Source organism: Hypanus sabinus, chromosome X1, assembly GCF_030144855.1.
Source record: "Hypanus sabinus isolate sHypSab1 chromosome X1, sHypSab1.hap1, whole genome shotgun sequence".
NCBI classification, from domain to species: domain Eukaryota; kingdom Metazoa; phylum Chordata; class Chondrichthyes; order Myliobatiformes; family Dasyatidae; genus Hypanus; species Hypanus sabinus.
In genome coordinates, this window is record NC_082738.1 from 37,287,177 (window position 1) to 37,313,506 (window position 26,330).

At 41.5% G+C, this 26,330-nt stretch overlaps 1 protein-coding gene across 3 annotated transcripts in view; it reads left to right on the plus strand.

Moving 5' to 3' along the window:
• tbkbp1 (TBK1 binding protein 1) overlaps window positions 1-26,330 on the plus strand; it is a 178,118-nt gene that overhangs the window by 150,349 nt on the left and 1,439 nt on the right. For all 3 annotated transcript variants that reach the window (XM_059956396.1, XM_059956395.1, XM_059956397.1), the window contains exons 8-9: window positions 16,294-16,412; window positions 22,118-22,539. In XM_059956396.1, the coding sequence (XP_059812379.1) occupies window positions 16,294-16,412; window positions 22,118-22,539 (541 nt within the window). The remainder of the gene's footprint in view (window positions 1-16,293; window positions 16,413-22,117; window positions 22,540-26,330) is intronic.

Below are 26,330 nucleotides of genomic sequence, written 5' to 3' on the forward strand. Positions count from 1 at the left end.
CCCGTAACCTTTGACACTCTAACTCATCAGGAACCTCTCAACTTCTGTTTTAAGTACATCTGACAATTTAGACTCCACTGTTATCTGTGGCGATGAATTCCTTAGATTCACCACTCACGAGCCGAAGAAATTTTTCTTCATTTCTGTTTTTACAGGGTGTCCTTCTGGTCTGAGGCTTCCTCCTCTGGTTCTAGAATCTCCCAAAGTTGGAAACATGCTCTCTACCTCTACTCTACCTAGGTCTTGTAATATTCAGTACATTCCATTGAAATTGCCCCCTCATTCTTCTAAACTCCAGTGGGTACAGGCCCAGAGTCATCAAACTCACCTTATATGTTAACTGGTTCATTCCTGGGATTATTCTTGTGAACTCCTCTGGACCCCCTCCAATGTCAACACATCCTGCTCACAATACTCCAAATGCGATCTCACCAATGCCTTATAAAGCCTCAGTATTACATCCTTGCTTTTATATTCTAGTCCTCTCAAAATGAATGCTAACATTCTATTTGCCTTCCTCACCACCAACTCAACATGCAAGTTAACTTTTGGGGAATCATGCTCTGGGACTCCAGTCTCTTTGCACCCCCAATCCCTTGGTGATATTTTGATGAAGAGCATTGGTGTTATCCCTTGCATCCTGGCCAAAATACAGCCCTCATTTTACAGAGCCAAGATAAGATTACCTCTGTATGGTATGTACTAGCTACATGCCAGTTGACTGCTGGGTTTACTACTCGGTAGAAGCAATCATACCCTTTATTGTGAACTGCTTAGGGCCATCATTATAATCAGAATACAACTATGACTCATGCCAACAGTGGTTCTGGAAACCTGCCAACCCTCCTGTTTACCTGCACGAGTCACGCATCTCACACATAATCTCGATACTCCAGAAGTCATCTGCTGGATGTGGTATTTTAACTTGAACTGCAAAAATAATTGCTAATTGAGAAGATGCGCAGTAATTTATTGACCACTTCCCCTCCATCCCTCCTTCAATTACCCTACCTTCCTCAAGAGGTTGGAATAAGAATCATTGAAGTCCAGTTTCACTAAAGATCCAAAATCCTTTACGTGCGCAATCAGATTTTCCTTTATTCATTTACAGGGTAAATCATCCTGAATTTCATTTGCAGTAGTTTGATAAGTATTTTCAAAGAGGGTGTTAAAAGCTTGTGGAATTGGAGAAGGTGCAAGCTACAACTATCTGGCAGGAGGTAAAGGGAGCCTTGGGTCTCACACCATCAGGTTCCGATTATTACCCTTGCGGGAGGGTTTTCGGGAGCTGTTGGGGAGGGTTTGAACTAATTTGGTAGGGGGATGGGAACCAGAGTGACAGGGCTGAGGATAGGGATGTTGGTGTACAAGCAGATGCAGTGTGTAGTGAGACTGTGAGGAAGGACAGGCAGGTAGGCAGAGGAGGAGTGGCTGTGCTGGTAAAAAATGATATCAAATCCCTAGAAAGAGGTGACATAGGATCGGAAGATTTAGAATCCTTGTCGGTAGAGTTAAAAAACTGCAAGGGTAAGAAGACCCTGATGGGAGTTATTTACAGGCCTCTGAACAGTAGCCAGGATGTAGGCTCCAAATTACCGCGCGAGAGAGAACAAGCATGTCAAAAAGGCAATGTTATGTTAGTCGTGGGGGATTTCAATGTGCAGATGGATTGGGTAAATCAAGTTGCTGCTGGATCCCAAGAGAGAGAATTTGTGCAATGTCTCCATGATGGCTTTTTGGAGCAGCTATCCTGGATTGGCAATTGTATAATGAACTGGATATGATCAGGGAGCTGAAGGTAATGAAACCCTTAGGTAAGAGCGATCATAATATGATAGAATTCATCCTGCAATTTGAGAGGGAGAAGCTAAAATCGGATATATCAGTACTACAGTGGAATAAAGGGAATTACAGAGGCATGAGAGAGGAGCTGGTTAAAGTTGATTGGAAGGGGACACTAGCAGGGATGATGGCAGAGCAGCAATGGCGGGTGTTTCTGGGAGCAATTCAGAAGGCACAGGATAGATACATCCCAGAGAAGAAGTATTCTAAAGGGAGGATGAGGCACGTGGCTGACAAGGGAAGTCAAAGACAGCATTAAAGCAAAAGAGAGAGCATCTAATATAACAAAAATTAATGGGAAGTTAGAGGACTGGGAAATTTTTAAAAAATAATAGGCAACTAAGAAAACCACATGGAGAGAAAAGATTAAATATGAATGTAGGCTAGCCAATAATATCAAAAATTATGCCAAAAGTATTTTCAGACATATAAAGAATAAAAGAGAGGTGAGAGTAGATATTAGACCACTGAAATTGATGCTGGAGAGATAGTAATGTGGGACAAGGAAATGGCGGGTGAATTGAATAAGTATTTGACATCAGTCTTCACTGTGGAAGACACTGATAGTATGCCAGAATCTGAGAGTGTCAAGGGGCAGAAGTAAGTGAAGTTGCAAGTAATGGGTGAAGTCACCCATTACTAGGGTACTTGGGAAACTGAGGGTAGTTAAGTCACCTGGAGCAGATGGACTACACCCCAAGTTTCTGAAAGAGGTAGCTGAAGAGATTGTGAAGGCACTAATAATGATCTTTCAAGAATTACTAGAATCTAGAATGGTTCTGGAAGACTGAAAAATTGCAAATATCACTCCACTCTTCAAGAAGGGAGGGAGGCAGAAGAAAGGAAACTACAGGCCAGTAAGCCTGACTTCAATGGTTGGAAAGCTGTTGAAGTCAATTGTTAAGGATGTGGTTTCAGGGTTCTTGGAGGCACGTGACAAAATATACCAAAGTCAATATGGTTTCATTAAGGGAAAATCTTGCCTGACGAATCCGTTGGAATTATTTGATGAAATAGGATAGACAAATACGAATTGGTGGATGTTGTATACTTGGATTTTCAGAAGTCCTTTGTCAAAGTGCCGCACATGAGGCTGCTACACAAGCTAGGAGCCCATAGTATTACAGAAAAGATACTAGCATGTATAGAGCATTGGCTGATTGACAGGAGGCAAAGAATGGGAATAAAGGGATCCTTTTCGGATTTCTGCCGGTGACTAGTGGTGTTCCACAGTGGTCTGTGTTGAGATTAGAAGGAATAAAAGTATAGACTATTTTCTAAATGGGGAGAATTTTTTTTTTGAAAAGGGATTTAGTAGTTCTTGTACTACTAAAGGTTAATTTGCAGGTTGAGTCTGTGGTCAGGAAGGCAAATGCAATGTTAGCATTCAGTTCAAGAGGTCTAGAATATAAAAGCAAGGATGTAATGCTGAGGCTTTATAAGGCACTGGTGAGGCCTCACTTGGAGTATTGTGAACAGTTTTGGGCCCCTTATTTAAGAAAGGATGTGCTGACATTGGAGAAGGTCCAGAGGAGATTCATGAGAATTATTCCAGGAATGTTTGAACTGCTTCCATCTGGTAGGCGCTTCAGATCCCTCCAGTTTTTTCCCTACTACAGTCACTTTGCTGAACAGTTAACTGCTGGTTAACTGTCAGCTAACTATTACTTGGATTGCACTACTTGTATGTATAATCTATATTTTCATTTATATTTATCATTATTATTGTTATGAGCAGAGAGACAACATCTGCCGGAAGTAAATTCCTTGTATGTGCACAGGTACTTGGCAATTAAAGTCTGATTCTGATTCTGATTCTGAAAGGGTTATCATATGAGCAGCAATTGATGGCTCTGGACCTGTACTCACAGGAACTTAGAAGAATGGGGGGGGGGGGTGCTCATTGACACCCATTGAATACTGAAAGGCCTAGAAAGAATGGTTGTGAAGGGGATGGTTCCTGTGGTGGGGGAGGCTAGGACCAGAGGGCACAGCCTCAAAATAGAGGGATGTCCCTTTAGAACAGAGATGAGGAGGAATTTCTTTAGCCAGAAGGTGGAGAATCTGTGGAACTCATTGCCATAGACAGCTGTGGAGGCCAGGTCACTGGGTGCATTTATGGCAGAGGTTGACAGAGGTTGATAGGTTCTTGATTAGTCAGTGCATGAGAAGTTATGGGGAGAAGGCAGGAGAATGGGGCTGAGAGGGAAATGGATCAGTCATGATGAAATGGCAGAGCAGACTCAATGGGCCAAATGGCCTAATACTGCTCCTGTGTCTTCAACCATCAGCTCCTGCACTGCCATGGATAACTTCACTCACCTCAACACTAAACTGATTCCACAACCTACAGACTCACTTTCAAGGAATTTAGGTAATAGATATTTAGATTACAAGTGCACAGATATAAATCTTAGAAGAGAAGTAAAGGAATAAAAAATAGTAAAAAAAAAATTACCACAAACAGTTTAATGGGGGGGGGGGTCATCACTTCCCTGGCCATAGGTCAACTCATTACAGAGCCTAATGGCCAAGGGTAAGAATAACCTCATAACGCTCTTGGAGCAGCGCAGTAGTATTCGTCTATTTAACTGTTAAATATGTATATTGTATTATTAATTGCACATTGTACCTTTTTCACATTGGTTGTTTGCCAGTCTTTATTTACATACAGATTTTCATAAATTTTTTTGTATTTTATTTTCCTGTAAATGGCTGCAAGGAAATGAATCTTGAGGTCTTGTATATGCATACTTTGATTTTAAATTTAGTTTGATTTTAATTTGAAAAGATTGAATAGAGGTACCGGAAGGCTCAAGGACAGTTTCTACTTTGCTGATGCAGGACTCTTGAACTGACCTCTTGTAGAAAATGACGTACTCTTGATCTCTGAATCGACGTTGTCATTTTATTTATCTCCCAGCCCTGCATTTTCTCTTTAACTGTAATATTGTCCTCTTCTCCATTTTGTATTTTTTTTTTCCTTTTGTACTATCTCGATGTAATAACTTGTATGGTTGGCATGCAACCAAAAGCTTTTCACAGCATTTTGGTACATAAACCATTACCAATGCCCGGGATGGCAAGCCAGAGTTTCTTAGTTCATGCATGAAATGAAATGAATATTAAATTCCATATCTACCAAGCTGTGGTTTGTTTCAATGCCACTACTCTGATGACATTTCCACCGCCATGACGTTCTCTTTGCCAATTTTACTATTAAATATTGTTGTAAAGTAATAATCGCAAATAGCAACAGTGGGAAGTTAGATCGGCGATGATTACATTTATTATAAATGCAAGAGGTGCTGCAGATGCTGGAAATCTTGAGCAACACACTCAAAAATGCTGGGGGAACTTGGCAAGTTAGGCAGTGTCTATGAAGGGGAATAAGCAGTTGACGTTTCGGGTTGAGGTCCTCATGAAGTGTCTTGACCCAAAATGCTGGCTGTTAATTTTTTAATATATGCAGTATTTTATTAATCTATGGAAAGCGAAAGATGTTGTGAAATCTTTAGATTGGACTGAGAGAAGAACAAGACTTGGAATTAAGCTTGCTATGCATAAGTACCTGTTTATTTTCCGGAAGTCCTGAGGATACTATGGCTCGATGTTTAAAATTATTTCTGTTTTTGCACAACTATTCTTAATTTAACTAGTTAATATGCATATATACTTACTGTAATCCTTCTATTTACTTATTCATCTGTATTTCTCATGTATTGCATTGTACTGCTGCCACAAAGTTAACAAATTACATGACATATGCCGGTGATATTAAACCTGATTCTGATTCTCATTTTAGCCAATCCCAAGGATATCAAAGTCAGTATTATGTTGGAAGTACTGCAGGTGTCCCTGGAGCTCTGAAATAAACCCATATTATATTCAATTTTACAATGTCATGGGATGTCGGGCTCAGCTGAGTTACCCAGCCACCAGAAGAGAAGGTTTTCTTTCAGAACTATACAGTGAAGCAATCAAACCGATCAAAGCCACTGTGCTTTGAGCCTCCTCCCTCCCACCAGCATCTTCCAGCATCACAGCTCTGCAGCCACTGAGGTGGGTGTTGAGCTGCTGTTTACAGTCTATTACTTGCGGTGCTTTAAATAAAGCATTTAGGTAACCAGAAAACATAATGCGCACTTACTAAATTTCCAAAGCCCACAAACTTCCCCTCCTCAATGGGATGAGCGGGCAGTTTAACTAACAGGAAATACCTGTGTTAAAACAATGGAGAGACAGAAAGTATATCAACACGATAAACATCTACCTTCAAACATCACCAAGTGGATTATGAAAGCTCAAATACGTGCTGTGGTTTAGCATTCTGGAGCAACCCAGGGCAGGAGTCAAGAAGACAGTGTTTTATGTTGATTAAGTATGATAGTCTTGGTACACTAGCTTTCCAGACAGCAGGGAAGATAAAGTAGAGCAAGAGTAGTCCACTTAGTCCATCGGGCCTGTCTCACCTTTCATTCCTATCATGGCTGATCTCATCCAGAGCCCACATTTCCCTCATCTTACAAAAATTTATCTACTTCCTCTTTCAATACTCCTAATGATCCATAGTCCACAATATTCCATTAGACATAGGAACAGAATAAGGTCTGCTCTGCCATTCCACCTCGGCTGATATAGTATTTCTCTCGACCCCATTTTCCTGCCTTCTCCCTGTAACTTTTGATTCCTTTACTCATGAATAACCTGTCAACCTCCACTATGAATATGCTCAATGACTTGGACTCCACAACTGTCCATGGCAGTGAATTCCACAGATTCACCACCCTCTAGTTAAAGAAATTCCTCTTCATCTCTGTTCCAAAGGGATGACCTTCTATTCCGAGGCTGGTCCTCTGGTCCTTGACTCATCCACTATAGGAAACATTTTCTCCACATCCACATTACCTAGGCATTTCAATATTTGATAGGTTTCAATTAGATTTCCCCCCCCCCCCACTGTTCTTTCAGGATAGAGAATTTCAGAGATCTGTCACCCTTAGTGAGAAGAAGTTTTAACCCACCTCAGTTTTAACTGACTACCCCCTAAACTATCACAACTAGGAACACCTCAACATTTCAAAGTTCAAAATAAATTTATTATTAATGTATACATCACCATATCCAACCCTGAAATTCATTTTCTTGCACCTAACAGGGCAGACAAACAACCAATATGCAAAAGACAACAAATTGTGCAAATACAAAAGAGATAAAAAAAATAACTAAACAATAAATATCAAGAATATGAGATGAAGATTCTTTGAAAGTGAGTCCATTGGTTGTGGGAACAGTTCACTAATGGGGCAAGTGAGGTTGAATGGAGCTACCTCCACTGGTTCAAGAGCCTTATGGTTGAGAGGTAGTAATTATTCCTGAACCTGGTGGTATGAGTCCTGAGGCTCCTGTTCCTTCTTCCTGATGGTGGCAGCAAGAAAAGAGCATGGCCTGGGAGTTGGTGGTCCCTGATGATGGATGCTGCTTTGCTTTGACAGCGCTTCATGTAGGTTTGCTGAATGGAGAGGAGGGCCTTACCCATGATGGACTGGGCCTTATCCACTGCTTTTTGCAGGATTTTCTATTCGAGGCATTGATGTTTCCATACCATACTGTGATGCAACCTGTCAATATACACTCCCACCACACATCTATAAATATTTGTCAAAGCGTTAGATGACATGTTGAATCTTTGCAATCTTCTAAGGAAGTAGAGGTGCTGCCGTGCTTTCTTCGTAATTGCGCTTACGTACTTGGCCCAGGACAGGTCCTCTGAAACGATAACTCTGAGGAACTTAAAGTTGCTGACCTTCTCCAACTTTGATCCCCTCAATGAGGATTGGCTCTTGGACCTCCAGTTTCCTTCTGCTGAAGTCAATATTCAGTTCCTTGGTTTTGCTGACTTCGAATGAGAGGAGGTTGTTGTGGCACCACTCAGCCAGATTTTCAATCTTCTTCCTATATGTTGATTTGTCACCACTTTTGATTCGGCCAATGTCAGTGGTGCCATTAGCAAACTTAAATATGGCATTGGAGCTGTGGTTAGCCTCACAGTCATAAGTTTAAAGCTAGTAGAGCAGGGGGTTAATCTTACAGCCTCGTGCTGGTGGAGATTGTCGAGAAGATGATGTTGCCAATCCAAACTCACTGGGGTCTGCAAGCGAGGAAATTGAGGATCTAATTGCACATCATGAATCCAATCCAATTACCCTCTCATTTCTCCCTTAGGATCTTGTATGTTTCAGTAAAATCACCCCAAGGTTAGGTTATGTACTGACAAAAGCAAAGTTCCTCTATTAGCAGATAACAATGTGCTAAATGTCCAAGCTTCAAATAGCACCAGCTAAAGTGTTAAGCAATGTTATTTTTTAAAAAAAGCCTCACTCTGCCATGCATTCTAATGCTCTCATGGGGTATGAGTGTGACTGGCAAGGACCAGAAGTTAACATCTGGGGCCTAATTGTCCCCGAGGAGATGGATCTGAGCTACTCTCTTGAAATGCTGCAGTTTTGGCACCTTGAGATTAAAGGAGATGGCATCAATCATCAAGGACTCTCACCATCTGAGACGTGCCCTTTCTCATTACAACCATCAGGGAAATGGTACAGGAGCCAGAAGACACTCACTCAACATTTCTGGAACAACTTCTTCCCCTCTGCCATCAGGTTTTTGAATGGTCACTATTCTGCTGTCCTTGTGCACTAATTTTTTATTTGTATATTTCTTATTGTAACTTAATAGTAATTTTTATGTATTACACTGAAAAGCAACATGTTTCACAGCAGGTGAAACCTGATTCTGATTCTGCTGATGAAGGCATACCCACAGCGCTCCGAGGTCCCATTAAAAAAAATTATGTTTAGCCTCACTTCATCTGGCGCAGGGTGCCATGAGGTGTAGTCACAAGGGGCCATTGTGGGATCCCTGAACTGCACATGCATAGCCACACTTCAAATCAGGTAACTCATTCACCCAGAGGTTAAAAAAGATGCAATGTTTTTATTAAGTCAGACCTGCAAACAAATCCAATCTTTCAATACGTTTGGTCTAGAAATATTTTTTTTTAGAAATATAAGTTATATTATAATTAATGTTATAGGCACATAGGGAGAAAGCCTATTTATTTATTTATTTGTTTGTTTGTTTGTTTGTTTGTTTATTTATTTTATTTCTTATTATAACTTAAGGCACTATTTCATATCTTACACTGTACTGCTGCCTCAAAACAACAAATTTCACAACGTGTCAGTGATAATAAAATTGATTCTGATTTTGATGCTGAGACACAAGTTCAGCAATTATTGTATTACTTGCAAAGTAGGTTTGAGGGGCTATTTGTTTTGCTCTCGCTCCTATTTTCCTTAATATTGAATTTACTGCCATTTATTGTCATTCATACATACAGTATGTGCCTGGGGAAAGGGGTTGGAATGTGTTGATATTAGATTAGGTGAATTTTATTCCATAACTAAACAAGCTCACAGTCTTATTAAAGCCTGTGGATTCAAGCATTGGCTTATTCTCAGCTTTCTGATGTTATTGACGCAACATAGGACTGCAGAGCTATTCTCAATATATTAGCACAATATTGAACTACAGGGTCCATGGTATATGGACTACAGAGCATGTCTAGTGATACAGGTCTTTGTAGATGACACCATGGAGTTTCAGCACCGGTCTCCTCACTCTGACTGCCCATTCCCAGTTTTTAACTTTCTCGATCTATTTTCAGTCAGGGAATAGAAAATGTATAGACTCACCTTAACACATCTGATTCTGGTATATGGAAACAAGATGCATTAACTTTGACTAAGAATTAAAAAGCCAGCTTAGGTCTGCTCAACATGTTATTGTGGAGTCTGACTTTAAGTTAATTAGTTGTTTTCAGAATTAATATTGTTTTTCCAATCATGTAGGTTTCCATTATTTTCTCTGAAATCGTGAGTTGTTTCACTCATCCCAGATAGTACCAGTCCTGTAACAGAAGTCTGAATCTATCCTGCCGCTGCTGTGTACGACAGAGAGGATGTTACAGTGTTGGAGCAGCTTAAACCAACTGGCAAGACCCTAATCACTAAAATTTAGCAACACTATGACCACATTAATCACTCTGCAAAAAAAAGGACTTTTTGTTCTAATTATGCTTTTCTGTGTAAAAATTGCAAATTATTTATGTTTGTGGTTTCTCTTGAACCATGCTATGTGCTTGTGATACACCTACAAGTAACTTTTCATTACACCTGTACACACATGTAATTGTGCACGTAACAGTAAACTTGACTTTGATATTTGGGAAAGCACTGTGACACAGCTAATGGAGCTCCAGGGTCCTGTGTTCAATCCTGATTTTTAGTTCTGTCTGTGTGAAATTTGAACATTCACCCTGTGGCCAGATGGTTTTCCGTTGGGTACTGCAGTTTCTTCCCAGCTGCCAGAAATGTATGGATTGGTTAAATGGCTACAATGAATTGCCCATAGTGTAGATAGGTAGTAGAATTGATGGGACTAGGTTCCAAGGAAAGTCAATGGGGGAATGGGATTCCTCTGTGTGTTGGCATTGACTGAATGGGCTGAAGGTCCTCTTCCATGTCCGTAGGAAATAAGTGGACGTGATTGTAAGCCCATCTGTCTACTTATGGTTCAAGCAATTAAAAAAAAATCTTCTGTGTGAATCACCCAAGGCAGTAATTTTTCACTGTTCTGAGCAATGTTATGTCTAAACAAACAGAGTAACTGGACATTTATCTCATGTTCTTTTCTGGATTCTTTCTTTGTGCAAAGTGAGTTGGTGATGCTCCCAATATAATATTTGCAACTCAGAAGTAAATCACAGTAGGTGGCGTCATAGGTTTGGTGGTACTACGTTCTTTTCTAAGTCAAAAGATCACAGGTGTGCCACTATGGATGGTTTTTCAGTACTGTGGAAGTGAAGTCATGCTTGCCCAATTTACTTGGGTTGCTTGAAGAAATTACAGGTGCTGTGATTAAAGATATACGGCTGAGCCTGCATGCCAATGATGCTGCTCCAAGCAAATTTTTCATTGTTCCTCACCATACTTGTCGATACAGTAGTAAGCTCAACTTGGCTTAAGGGGAAGTGGCAGATATACCATTCTTAGATTTGCAGAAAGTACACTCTGTTGAGAATACAAACTCACTGTGGGAAATATCTTTTTCCAAGATAAAAGATGATCTGGCTAAAATGAATCAAGGAGTAGGCATAAATAGACTTATTCTGATTGACGAGATGTGCTCCAGGGATTAGTAGTAGGACACCAACATTTTACAATGTATTTTAATGATTTGGATGAAAGTGACAAGTGACTGCTTGCTAAATTTGCTGATGCCATCATTTGAGATAGAAAAGAAAATTGCAAAGAGGACATTTGGATGTTAGAAAGGGACATTGATAGGTTATGTGAACTGACACAGATTAGCAAATGGAATGTAAGTGTGAAATGTCCTACCTTGAGAAGAAGAATATGAAAGAAATATATAACTAGAGAAAGCCTTCAGATATACATTGCACATTTAGATGGAGACGTAACGTAAGGATTTTTACTTCTCATGTATATGAAGGATGTAAATAATAAAGTCAATTCAATTCAATAGAGATCTCTGTATGTTCTAGTGCATGATTCTAGAAAGGCTGGTATGGGGATAAGAAAGCTAATAGAATCTTCTTTATTGCTGTGGAATTGTATACAATTATGTTTCAGTTATACAAAGCATCAGTGAGAGGTTATCTGGAGTGCTGTGTACAGTACTAGCTTTCTTATTTAAGGAAGGATGTTAATGTGTTACAAGCATCTCTCTTCTTGCTACCACCATTAGGCCTTAGGTCCCACACTACCAGGTTCAGGAACAGTTATTGACCTTCAACCATCAGGCTCCAAAACCAGCATGAATAACTTCATTCACCACAACTCTGAGCTGACTCTACAACCTCCAGACTCACTTTCAAAGGCTCCACAAATCAATATTATTTAATTCCTTTTTAAAATTATTTGCATGATTTGTCTTTTGTACATTGGTTGTTGTGAGTCTCTGTTATTTATATTTCTTTATTTTCCTGTAACTAGCTACAAGAAAATGAACTTCAAGGAAGTATATAGTGACATATACATATTTTGTTAATAAATTAACTTTGAATTTGGCAGTTCAGGGGAAGTTTACACGATGCTGACATACATCCTAGGATGCGTTGGGACACAGCATTCAGTGATGTAACCTGGGGTCGTCGAGTGTTTTGGGTCTTTCAACATCAGACACTGTCGCCCAGGTGACCCAGCCAGGGCTGATCAGGCCCCGGCTTGTCTCCCAACAGCACTAGTCCATGGGTCACACCTCTTGATTCATAGGCATCCAGAGGCTCGCTCAGCAACCTCTGTGACAGACCTGATGGCTCTTGTCTTTGCAGCCCTTGTAAAGCCAAGGAGAGAGTGGGTTCTGCAAAGAAAATTATCCTCTGCAATGGTGAAGTTTTATTAAGAAGAAATAATAAAACCCCAGGTTAGGCTTGTATCTCCTGGAATTTAGTCAATGGGGAATGGAATGAAAAGTATAGGTCCTGAGAGATCTTGACAGGGTGTCTGTGGAGAGGGTGTTCTTGTGGGAGAATCTAAGACGGGGTCACCCATTTCAAGCAGAAAAGAGGCAAAATTATTTCCTCTCAGTGAGACATGAGAAAGAGGCCTCTTTCTGAAAGGATAGTGGAAGCAGAATCCTTGAACTTTTTTAAGGGAGGGATAAACAGATGTTTAATACACAAAGGGGTGAAAGGTTACCAGAGGTAGACAGAAAAGCAAATTGAAGTTTCTGCCAGATCAGCCATGCCTTTGTTGTATGGTGCCCAAAGTTTGAAAGGCCTACTCCTGCATATAAGTCGTGTGCCTCTCTGTAATTTTGAATGAAATAGTAAATCAAAGTCCTCTCATGCAATGTCAAAGTTCAAAAAATTCAAAGTCAATTTATTATCAAAGTACATATATGTCACCATATACTACCCTGAGATCCATTTTTCTTCAGGCATTCGCAGTAGAACAAAGAAATACAATAGAATCAATCAAACACTGCACACACATGAAGACAAACAACCAACGTGCAAAAGATGGCAACCCGTGCAAATACGAAAAAAACCCAACGTAATAAATAAACAAATAAATAATTAATGCTGAGAACATGAGCTGTAGAGACCTTGAAAGTGAGTCCATAGGTTGTGGAATCAGTTCAGAGTTGAGGTGAGGGAAGTTATCCACACTGGTTCAGGAGCCTGATGGTTGAAGGGTAATAACTGTTCCTGAACTTGATGGTGTGGGACACAAGGCTCCTGTACATCCTTCCCAATAGCAGCGCCGAGAAGAAAGCATGGCCTAGATACCTGGGCACCATTTAAAGAATGACTCACAAGGCTCTAGGAAGATTCATCTTAGGAGCAATTACAGCGGTGCATGGTTATTTCTCATTTATATCATTGTCATTTGTGGGACCTTGCTATGCGTAAAGTGGACAAAGTATTCCCCTACCTTTCCATGCAGCTCAGAATTGTTTAATTGACTGAAATGTGCTTTGAGCTGTTATCAAAGACTAAAGAAATACAAGTACTTTCTTTCAAGGCATTTGGCAAACATTTTAGATTTGTTTGCCAAAAATACGCAACACAATGATCTAGCTGGCAACAAAGCATTTCATTACAGGATAGAAATTACCAACTCTGTCACTCTCAATATGAACATTTAACGTCTCTCACACCAAAAGCCCGTCTGTGCGATTTTGACACAGGCTCTTGCATTTTAAGCCTGTGTCTAAATAGTGAGCAACAGCTAAATCTTGTCTAAATACACTGGCAGATGCAATATTGATCATTGCATCAAACAAATTTAAGCTGTAAGTTAAAATTAATTATGTTAAAATAATACTTATCAAGTTCAAATTTATTGTCATTCGATTGTACACATGTATAAAACTAAACTAAACAAAGTTCCTCTGGGCGAAGGTGCAGAATGCTGTACATATTTCACATACAGCACATAAAATAATATTAACATACTAATATTAACAGATAATTAAAAAAAGTCTGCAGATGTACAAGGGAGGCACAGTAGTGTAGTGGTTAGCACAACGCTTTACAGTACCAGTGACCCGGGTTCAATTCCCACTGCTGCCTGTAAGGAGTTCGTACACTCTCCCCGTTACTGCGTGGGTTTCCTCCCACAGTCCAAAGAAGTACCGGTTGGTAGGTTAATTGGTCATTGTAAATTGTCCCGTGATTAGGCTGTGGTTAAATCGGTGGTTGCTGGGCACTGCAACTCGAAGGGCCAGTGCCTCAACGAATAAATAATTGAATAAAGTTGCCGTATATACAGTTAAATACACAAGTGTAATGCTACTGGTTTTATTACATAAGTAATATGTACTGGGTGGGAACAAGGTGTTCAGCAGTCTCACAGCCCGGGGAAGAAGTCGTTCTTATATAGTGGTACCTTCTGCTTGATGGTAGAAGGTTAAAGAGATTGTGAGACAGATTCTCTTCTCTGCTTCTCTGAAGGAGACAGCAAGCCATTTATCTGAACTGGCATGCCATTAAATTAATGGGATAAGACCAGAGATGTGTTGAGCATTTTCATCTGAGCACTTTTGCCCCTCTTTCAACAGAGGAGCACAAACATTTGAAGATATAGTCCCCGTGAGCCTCTTTAATAACTGGATTTGACAAATTATTCACTCTAAGCATGTTCAAAGCTGAATAAATGGTAGAGTTTTATTGTAATAACCATTCATGATTATTGGAAGTGGTAGAGATAGAGATCAGAAAAAACGGAAAACAGTTGAAATAAAAATAATCTGTGGGTGTGTTGTGAGTGGTTTATTGAGGCCTGTTTAAACTAAAGTAAGAAAAGCATCCAGCTTTCTTATAAATCTCACCACAAGAGCTTTTATCATTTGTAATCTCTCTCTCCAATTTCATTTCCTTGAGGTACTGACTAGTGATGGAGTTTGTTTCCATACGCCCCCTCTGGCAAACTCACCACATCCACCATCCCCCAGTGTTATTTCAGTTTCAGCGGCAAAGGATGATGCATTACACTATTAACCTGGAAATTCCTAACAGGTTTCCTCCGTCCTGCCAGCCAACTTATCCAAGAAGGATATTTTACCTGAGCTCCATCCAATACTTAATCCAAATATGCACACAGTTGGTAGAATCTCAGGAATTCACGGCCACAGTTGCTTGGGGAGGCTGGAGCATTAAAGAGTTTAAGGTGGAGGTAGATAAAGTTTTGGAAGATCGAGGAATTGATTGCTATGAGATATGACACAGAGGAGTGAAAGCCTGCAAGAAAATTAATCTCAGGGTCGTGTATGGTGACACATAGAGTGCATACTTAGATAATAAATTGACTTTGGACTTTTGAGTTGTGACTGGTATTGATCAGCCAGGTAGCCTACTTCTGCTCCTTTTTCTCTGTGTTCTTGCTCCATTGACGGAGGTCGGGAGAGAAGTCCTCCTCCCACTCAGGCCCCACGTCATCTGAGTTTATCTTGTTCAGCGGAGACAGCATACTAGAGCTGAGGCCATCTGGAGTCATTCAGTAACTTTACCCACTAAGTGGCAACACACTTGTTCAAATTCCACTCCAGATCTATGAAATCAAAGATTAGATGGATCCAGCCAGTACGGTACCAAGAGAGTGTGGTACCATTTTTAAACCAGGGACACTTTTGCCTATCACATGGACATTAAAGATAGAATAGGAATTCTGAAGGTTAGGAAGTTTCCTGGATAATATCCGACTTATAAATAATTTCCTTCTGCACTCCCTCCAAGGATTCAACTTCAAAAGAACTTCATTGGCTGGAAACTGTTTCAGCACATCCAGAGATTAATGAAAATTGTTTCTTAATTAGGGAAATGTTGAGGCTTTCTCTTTAAAGTGTTGCTATTTTTTATGAAGTGTGGTTAACAGATATGATGGCTTTTTTGTTGGTCATGGAAGCCATGTAGCTTAAAATGATTTTTCTCAAAATGACACTATCTGCAAAAACAAAAGTGATAATATTTGAGATAACTTTCTGCGTCAGGCTTTATTTCTTGCTTGAAGGGGGAAGTTCTTTTACATGTTTCTCCTAGGGACTTTCCACAAACAAGGCTCCAATAACATAACCAGCCAGTGGTTGGCAGTGTTACCAGTCGTTTCATTGACCTTTGTAAAACAGTCTAGCCTGATCACCATTTAAACTATGTCCAGCTGGCTCATCCTTGAATGGGTTTAATAGTAGCCATTCAGAGCACCTGATTGCATTTCTTCCCCATGCTTTGTGGGGCCTTAACTCTATTCCTGTGGTGTAGTCTCTCATCTGTGTGGACTTGGGCAATGAGGGTTTTTAGCCTTGGGTTGTTATGGCGAGGCCTAGCCCTGTGTTCACTGACCCTTCTTCACTTTCTCCTTTCAGGGAAAGGCTGCTGATGGCCTACAGTGAGCTAGCCCAGGAGTTCTGCCATCTGCGCCGTCTGACTGAGGCCCAGACCGAGATCCTAACAAGGCTGTCTGAGGAACAAGCAACGAATAACGGTAAATAGCAAATGTGCACAAATGGGGGGTTTGGGGCTGGAGGGGGTGTGGGTAGGATGCAGAAAGCAACTTGTTTGTAGAAGCATTCAGCTCTGCTGTTCAATTGGATTATGGCTGACCTTGTATCTCAAATTCATATTCTCACATTCCCCTCACATCACTCTATGCCTTTTGTATCTAAAAATCTATTGATCATTCTCCTTAAATATATTCAGTGACTTGGCCACCACAGCCTTCTATAATAGAGCATTAGATCTATTTTCCTGTTGTATTTGCTAAACTGGAATCCAGTCACTGATTATTTTTGTCCCGTGTATTCTTTATGTCATTGCCTCCTGCACTTTGCTAATTGCCACCTTGCACCCAACCTCACCCAACCTCCTCTTACCCCACCCAACATCCCACCTCGTCTGGTCCCATATGTGTAAGTGTCTTGGCTAACATTCCTGAATGTTATATTGAACCCACAGAACTGCCGCTTTCAGGGTGATTTTTAGCTTTCGCACCACTCTCTGTAAACACTAGAGATTGTTCTGTGTGAAAACTCCAGGAGATCAGCAGTTTCTGAGATACTCAAACCACCCCATCTGGCACCAACAATCGTTCCAGGGTCAAAGTCACTTAGATGACGTTTCTTCCCCATTCTGATGTTTGGTCTGAACAACAACTGAACCTCTTGACCATGTCTACCTGCTTTTATGCATTGAGTTGCTGCCACATGATTGGCTGATTGACGTGGGCTGGGGCGCTTTGGCGAAGAATAGTTATGTGGCCTGCAGTCGGCTAGCAGCACAACACTAAACTGAACGAAACGGACTCCTGGTTTGATCTTTCTTGTCCACTCACTTTTTGCCATTTCTGTGATTTGCTCTTTTATCGTGCATTGGGTTTTTGATGTTTTCTTGAGCGGGTTCCATGATGTTTCTTTGTTTTGTAGCTGCCTGCAGGAGGATGCATATCAGAGTTGTATTCTGTATACATACTTTGGTAATAAATATACTTTGTTTTTGATTCGATATTTGCATTAATACGCAGGTGTATGGGTTATGATGTATTCCTTTCTTCTCTTTCTCTTGCTCACCTGCCTGAGAATCTTCAAATTTTGAATTTCCTCACCCAGGGTTTTTCCTTTAGTTGTTAAAGAGTGAAAATGTAACAACCATGAATGTTGGGTTATACCAGCAATCGATGAAAGAACAGAAGCAAAGCAGACACGAGAGACTGCAAATGCTGGAATCTGGAACAACAAGCAGCCTGCTGCAGGAATTCAGGTCCTGATGCAGGTTCTGACCCGAAAAATTGACAATTCTTTTCCCCCTACAGTTGCTGAAGAAGACAAGTTATCTTTAATGTAATGAAAACACCCCATTTCCGAATGAACAAGATGTGAAGTTTTTTTTTATAGAATTACATTTAATCTATCTATAAGTCAAAAGCAATAAAAAAAATGTTGTTGGTTTTATATCCTGCCTGGTGATCCTTCAGCGAATCATTTCTCGAGCTGGAACTAAAGCCTGCAAATCAATGGGGAAAAAACTCAGTCGCTGGAAATCTAAAATAAAAACACAGAATGCTGGCTATCATATGAAACACTAATCACTGAATTTTAGCAACTTTCACTCAAGGACTCTACATGCTTTCAGTATTATTTATTATTATTATTATTATTACTTGTGTTTTTATATAATTGTGCCATTTTTCTTCTTATGCACATAGGTGTTTGTCCTCCATTGTGTGTCATTTTTTCACTGTTTCTTTCTATCTACTCTGAATATCTGCGGGAAAATAAATCTTGAGGTAGTATATGGTGACATATATATATATATATATATATATATATATATATATATATATATACACACACACATACTTTGATAAAAAAATTTACTTTGAACTTTGACCACTTTGATCAGTTTGTGCTAAAAAGGACTTTTTAAAAATATTTCTAATTGCATTCTTTCTTGTAAAGTTGATGTATAATTTATGTTATGTTTGCTTATCTAATGCCATGTGCCTGTGATGCTGCTCCCTGTGAGTTTTTTTATTGCACCTGTGCATAAATGTACTTGTGCATATAAACTCAATCCTACAAGCTCCTCACGAGGCTCTCTGAGGAACAAGCAATAAATAATGGCAAATAGCACATGTGCACAAATGGGGGGGGGGGGGTTAGAGATTGATGGGGGTTGAGGAAGGCAATAAACTCAATTTGACTTTGGCTTTGAATACTCAGCAGGCCAGGCCACATCTGTGGGATACAGACCAACAGATGAAATCCTGATGTAGGATCTGGGCCTGAAGTGTCATCTGTTTATTATTCTCCATAGATCCTGCTGAGTTCCTCCAGCATTTTGTGTGTGTTACTCTTGCTGCTCTTTCCATCGACTTTCTGAGTATTTCCAGTTGTTGTTATATTAGACAGAAGGTTTGGTTAGGATGTCCTTATCAGAATACTATTTGTCAATTTGTCAATTCCCTTCTGATAAGTGCCTTTGTTGTCTAGAATTGAAATTTTCCATCAGCCATTTCTCAGTTGATGAAATTTTTTTGCCCACTTAACTGGCTCCCCTGCCATTGATGGTTCACGTTCCCCATTCTGTTTCTTTCTCATGTTCCTCAGTGAATATGTGAGGCCTAAGCTGAGCTTCAATGACTAATGACTGGCCTCTAACTTACAAGGTAGCAGGTTCAAAGCTGAAGTGTAAGTTAAGTTTATTATCAAAGTACGTATGTATATGTTACCATAACTACCTTATTCATTTTCTTGCAGACATTTACAAGAAAAATAAAGAAATGCAGTAAAATTTATTTAAAAAACTATACATAAATAAAGACTCACAAGCAGCCAATGTGCCAAAGAAGACAATTTGTGCAAATAAAGAAGTAAATAAGACCATTAGACAAAGGTGCACTCGGCACACCTAAGTCTGCTCATCATGGCGATTTTATTATCCTTCTCAACCCCATCCTCCTTCATTCTCCCCATTAATCTTTGTATTGCTGCCTGTGCCACACACCACTGAAGGTAAGAGTAGAATGATTCGGCAGGTGAATAAATGGCTGAGGAACTGGTGCAGGGGGCAGGGGTTCAGGTTTCTGGATCATTGGGATCTCTTCTGGGGAGGGTACGACCTGTACAAAAGGTACTGGTTAAAGCTGAATCTGAGGAGGACTTATATCCTTGCAGACAGGTTTGCCAGAGCTGCTTGGGAGGGTTTAAATCAGTTTGGCAGGGGGGATGGAAACCAGATTGATAGGGTTTAAGATGGGCCATTTGGTTCACAAACAGAGTCAGTGTGTAGTGAGACTGCTAGCTAGGACAAGCTAACGATAGGATGACGTTGCAGTCAATGGGATAAGTTGCAATGTAAAAGGGGGATCAAATTGAAAAGGGTGATGGATACAGGACTAAAGTGTTATATTTTAATGCACGCAGTATATGGAATAAGTAGATGAACTTGTAGGACAATTAGAGATTGGCAGGTATGACGTTGTCGGCATCACTGAGTCGTGGCTGAAAGAAGATTATAGCTGGGAGCTTAGCACCCAAGGATACACATTGTATCAAAAGGACAGGCAGGTAGGCAGAGGGGGTGGGGTGGCTCTGTTGGTAAAAAATGAAATCAAATCCTGAGAAAGAGGAGACATAGGATTGGAAGATGTAGAATCATTGTGAGTAGAGTTAAGAAACTACAAGGGTAAAAAGACCCTGATGGGAGTTATATACAGTAGCAAAGATGTGGGCTACAAATTACAATGGGAAATAGAAAATGCACGTCAGAAAGTCAATGTTACAGTAGTCATGGGGATATTCAATATGCAGGTAGATTGGGAAAATCGCGTTGGTGCTGGATCCCAAGGGAATTTCTAGAATGTCCACAAGATGGCTTCTTAGAGCAGTTCATGGTTGAGCCCACCAGGGGATCTGCTATTCTGCATTGGGTGTTGTGCAATGAACCAGAATTGATTAGGGAGCTTAGGTAACAGTGATAATCATATGATAGAATTCACCCTGCAATTTAAGAGGGAGAAGATAAAGTCAAATGTATCAGTATTACAGTGGAGTAAAGGGAGTTACAGAGGCTTGAGAGAGGAGTGGGCCAAAGTTGATTGGAAGGAGACACCAATGGGGATGACAACAGAACAGCAATGGCTGAAATTTCTGGGAATAATTTGAAAGGTGCAGGGTAGGTACATCTCGAAGAAGAAGAAGAAGTATTCTAAAGGCAGGATAGGATGACACAACTGTGACTGATAAGGGAACATATGAACATAAGAAAACAGGAGCAGGAGGAGGCCATCTGGCCCGTCAAGCCTGCTCCGTCATTCAATAAGATCATGGCTGATCTGGCCATGGACTCATCTCCACCTACCCGCCTTTTCCCCATGTAACCTGCAGGTTTGGCCAGCATGCGCTTGTCTAGGGGAGGACAGACTCTGGCCCAGTCAAACTGAGAAATCTCGTTTGTGTGGATGCAGCGTGATGTGTTGCCCGGTTACAAATCCACACTGCAAAAATTCAGACAGTGCACCATATGCAATTAAACGATTGAACTTTATAAATCTTAATCTGACTATAGGGTTAGTGAAGAAAATAAAAAAGAAAGAGGGCCTAATTTAATGAAACAGTCTAATGCGGATGTTGGAGCTCACGGATTTGTCCATTCGTTCTCCATCGACCTCCTCTGAGCATCGCTGACCGTCAGACCCTCGGACCGAGTCCACTCCGTCCGGCAGTCTACCAACTCTTTCCATTCGCGTCTTCACTCTTCATCTCTCGCTGACCAAAAGACCGCAGAATTCCTGCTCCCAGCACCAGAAGAAAAAACAGCAACCTCTCATTGGACGGTGCACATTCCAAAGCCCCCGTTATCTCTAGTCATAACCCAAATGCTACTGCTACAGAGAATCAATTACCTTAGCAGTGGGACATTATGGAGAGGCCATTACATTAGCAGTGAAACCTGCAGACCCAATGGGCCAAAAGGCCTAATTTTGCTCCTATGTTTTATTGTCGAATGGACTGTACAGAAATTTGGGGCAGAGGGGAAGGAGCTGTTCGCGAAGCATTGATACTGTGATCTCAGGCTCCTGTACCTCCTCCCTGATGGTAGTAATGAGAAGAGAACATGTCCTGGACGGTGAGGGTCCTTAATGATGGATGCCACGTTCTTGAGGCACCGCCTTTTGAAGATGTCCTCGATGGTGGGGAGGATAGTGCCTGTGATGGAGCAGGCTCCTTTCTCTGTGCATCGGAGCATCCACACCAGACAGTGATGCTCTCCACGGTGCATGGAGATGTGGAAGGGCTTCTGAGCCTGAAACTTAAAAGTCATCAGTTGTTTTCCAAAATGCTGACAGATTCTGTTTACACTGTAAATTCATTTATTCAAATTTTATTCCATATCTGTACTTTATTTTTATGTAATTCTTCATTCTTTATAATTGCTGAATGTTGTTTTTTGTTTCATGTCACACCAACACACCACAGCAAATTTCCAATACGTATAAATTTCTATGGTGAATAAAGTTGATCCTTGATCCTTTCCTCTGATGGTGATGGTTCCCTCAGATGTTTTTTGTTCCTAACGATCCTTTACTGAATATGTGGCGTTTTTCTGGGGAGCTTTCTTGAAGACACATGCACATTCTTCCCTGTTTCTGAATGGCTTTAACACCTTCAGTTTGTTGTTTTATCCTCCCAGTCCTTCTGCAGTCCTCAGTTTACATGAAGCCCGATGCTTTCTCCAGCTACCCCAGGAGCACAAGGCATCCTCTCCAAGCCAGCTTCCAAAGCCGCCGCAGTTACTCCGAAGTCAGCGACACCAAGGTGTACCACCACACAATGCCATCTCGACTGGAGGATGAACAGACCTTGACCAGGCACAGGCAGTACCTCCCCAGCGACTACCTGAAGATGCCTGACAACGCAGACGATGGCCCATATGACGGACAGCTGGAGTCCGATAATGAGGATTGGATGACCCATAGTCCACCCGGCACGTTGGACAAGGGAATGAGGAGCACTTCCTCCTGCACAGCGCTTCCCATCCCAGACAACCCCACGGGCAGGAATTCTACTGAGTATTCCAGATCTGAGCATGCTCAGTCCTGGCCATCGATCAACGTAAGTCCACACTTTGATTATCCGTGTCAACCTCGATGTAACATTGCACAATTTTCACTGGGTTTTAGTTATGGATGTGGCCACTCACTTCTCCAGTCTTCATTTGTTTTCAGTCTGGCTTAAATTCAGAGAGTTAGCTGCAAATTGTAGGAACAAACACAAAATGCAGGAGGAACTCAGCAGGTCAGGCAGAATCTATGGAGAGGAATAAAGACTTCATGTTTTGGGCTGAAACCCTTCATCAGGACAGAAAGGAAGGAGGAAACATCCAGAATGAAAAAGGTGGGGGCAGGGGAAGGAGCACAAGCTAGCAGGTGGTAGGTGAAACCATGTGAGGGGAAGGTAGGTGGAGGAGGGGAGATGAAGAGAGAAGCCTGGGGGTGATAGGTGGAAGAGGCAAAGGGCTAAAGAAGAAGGAATCTGACAGGAGAGGAGAGTGGACCATGGGAGAAAGGGAAGGAGAGGCGCCAAAGGGAGGTGATGGGCAGGTGAGGAGAAGAGAAGAGGTGAGGGGGAAGAGAGGGTATAAGGGAAATTGTACATATTTCTTTAATTGAGTCAAACAAAAAAAAAGTAAAGTGAGCATCTGATGGAAGTTTTCAAACTTATGAAAGATGTGGACAGGATAAGTACTGAAAGGTTGAATCCACTCATTAGTGTATTGGTACTACACTGAAGATTGAAGAATATCACTGGTCAAATGAATTGCAAGATCAAAGTGGAAGGAATGAAGATTCAACAGAGTTTCGCTATTTTCTTGACACAATTCAGCCAATGTTTACGTGTTACAACTGATTGAGGAATTTTGGGATGCAAATTACATTCAGGCAAAATAGTGTTTTAAATCCAGTGCATGGAAGTGTTGTAACTTCAACAGCACATTTCCACACTTAATATTAATTTGCATAGCACCACAGAAACTATAAAATCTAAGTAATTCTTTCGAGTCCACAGTAAAAAGTGGAATGTAATTTGGAAAAACTATTGAGAATAGGGAGGAGGATAGGTGGGATGGGACTTTTCCTGAAGAAAATCCGGCACCTCTATGGTGGGCTGAATGAATGTGAGTTTGTTCCAACAGCCTCTGTAAGCCAAAGTCTACTGGTAAAACTAACCTGGAAAATGGTCAGACAGCTTCAATGAGGGAGAGTTGTTCTGACCTCAAGGTTTAAGCAGAGTAGAAGTATTAAGATTTGTACTAGGAGCTTGGGGAGGTGGTTAGGTGTGTGCAGGAGGAACTGAGTTGGTGAGAAGGAGATGGAAAAGTGACAGAGGGTTAGAGAATTTAGTGTTCATGCCATTGAATTGTGGACTACCCATGTGGAATATGAGGTGCATTTCTTCTTATCTGCTTAGCATCACTCTGGAGATCAAGGACAGGCAGGTTGGTGTGGAGTCATTCCATCCACCATTGCTGCCTCTCATAGGGTTACCATATGAGGAACGTCTGGCAGCTCTTGGGCTGTATTCCCTGGAGCTCAGGGGAATGAGGGGGGATCTCATAGTAACATTCTGAATGTTAAAAGGCCTAAACAGATTAGATATGGCAAAGTATTCCTCATGGTAAGGGAGTCTAGGACAAGAGGGCATGACTTCAGGGTTGAACAGAGATGTGGAGAAATTACTTCTTGTCTTGTCCACACTGCACCAACTGCCGCCACTGGGCTATAAACGTGCAGGAGCAGTGTGTGGTTAAATGCCTTGCTCAAGGACACACACACTGCCTCGGCTGAGGCTCGAACTAATGACCTTCAGATCACCAGCCCAAAGCCCTAACCACTTGGCCACGCGCCAACTTTAGTCAGAGGGTGGTAAATCTGTGGAATTTTTTGCTTCGAGCGGCTGTGGAGGCCAAGTCATTGGGTGCATTTAAGGCAGAGATAGATAGGTTCTTGATTAGCCAGGGCATCAAAGTGTAAGGGGAGTGGGGATGTCTGGAAGAATTGGATCAGCCCATGATTGAATGGTGGAGCAGACTTGATGGGCTGAATAGCCTAATTCTGTTCCTATATCTTATGGTCTTATGGTCTTATTTTAGCTCCCTCTCCATTCCTACATAGATCATTCTCACCCTGTTTCTTTCCCCTTCTCCACCCACTCCATCTGCCCATCATCACCCACATACTCTTGTTGCATCCCCATCTCCCACTGTTCCCATCTACCCATCCCAATCTTTGGTTCCATGCTCCACCTTCCTTTCCTATCATATTCCATCATCTTTGTCACCTCCCTGCTTCTGTCACTGTCTCACTCTTCTTTTCCTCACCTGACTCCGACCACCAATCACCCCTCCTCAACTGCATCCACCTATGCTTACCAGCTCCTGCCTCCTCCTCCCCACCTCCTTATACAGGCTATCACCCTCTTACTCTATCAGTCCATCTGAAGCGTCTCAACCCAAATTGTTGACTAACCATTTCTATCTACAAATGCCGTTTGGCCTGCTCAGTTCTCCCAGCAGTTTGTTTTCTCGCTCCACTCTTTGGGTGAAAATGGATAACACAATGAGGCTAAAGCTAAGGTGATTGGAGGAAAGTACAGGGGATGTCAGAGGTGGGTTTTTACACAGGAAGTGGTATTCCTTAAGGTTGTTATAGCCAGGTATGGTAATGGGGACAAGCTCCCACTACATATTAAATGCTCCCAATGGTGAGCGCCTCAAATAGCCTCTAACAACCAAGTCCAGCTCCTGGCCTTCACGTGTGGCTTAACTACTGAGCCTGGCGAAACCGTTTCTACTGACAGGATAAGGGGCAAAGGCAGGTTACTGGCGCATTAAAACCAGTTGCTTTGGGCAGATGGAGCTTGTCAGCCGTGGTTGGCAGCTCATCTAGGAGAAGGAAAACTCTGATCTCAAACCTCCGTTGCCTTGCGGCTATACTCACTCATGGGGAAGGCTTTGGAGGAAAACCCTGAGGGAAAATCCAGAGCTGGAGTCCCCGAGGCAGTCCTACATTGAGCTCAGCACTGACTGGCAACTCCTGTGACACCACTGGTACCAAACTGTATCGGTCTCTGCCGTTCCTTTCGAATCATCAGATGCGTGGAGAGGGGGAACTTGCTACATGGGCAACAGCTTGCTCTCCATTTCGTACTGCCCAGGCTCGGGAGTCACATAGACAGCTATGTCGACCCGACCAATGGAGGGCCTCAAAAAGAGTCGGGGTGTGGAACATGCTGCCAGGGTAGAGGCAGATTCATTAGGAACATTTAAAAGACTCCTAGATAGGCACATGGATGAAAGAAAAATGGAGGGCTATGTGGGAGGGAAGGGTGAGATTGACCTTAGAGTAGGTGAGACAGTCAGAATCAGGTTTAATATCACTGACACATTGTGTGTCATGAAATGCATTGTGTTGTGGTAGCAACACAGTGCAATACGTAAAAATTACTATGTTACAATAAAAACATATAAAACTTCTAACTTAAATAAGTAAAGCAAAAAGAGAGCAAAAATAATGAGGTAGTGTTCATGGGTTAGTTAATTGTCTGATCAGAAATTTGAAGGTGGAAGGGAAGAAGCTGTTCCTGAAATGTTGAGTGTGTGTCTTCAGACTCCTTTACTTCTTCCCTGATGGTATCAATGCGAAGAAGGTATGTCCTGCGTGATGGGGGCCATTAAGGCCGCCATTTTGAGATATTGCCTTTTGAAGAAGCCCTCAATGTTGGGAAGGCTAGTGCCCACAATGGAGCTGTCTGTGTTTGCAACCCTCCACAGCTTTTTCCTTTTCTATGCAGTGGCCCCTCCATACCAGGCAGTGTTGCAACCAGCTGGCACAACATTATGGGCT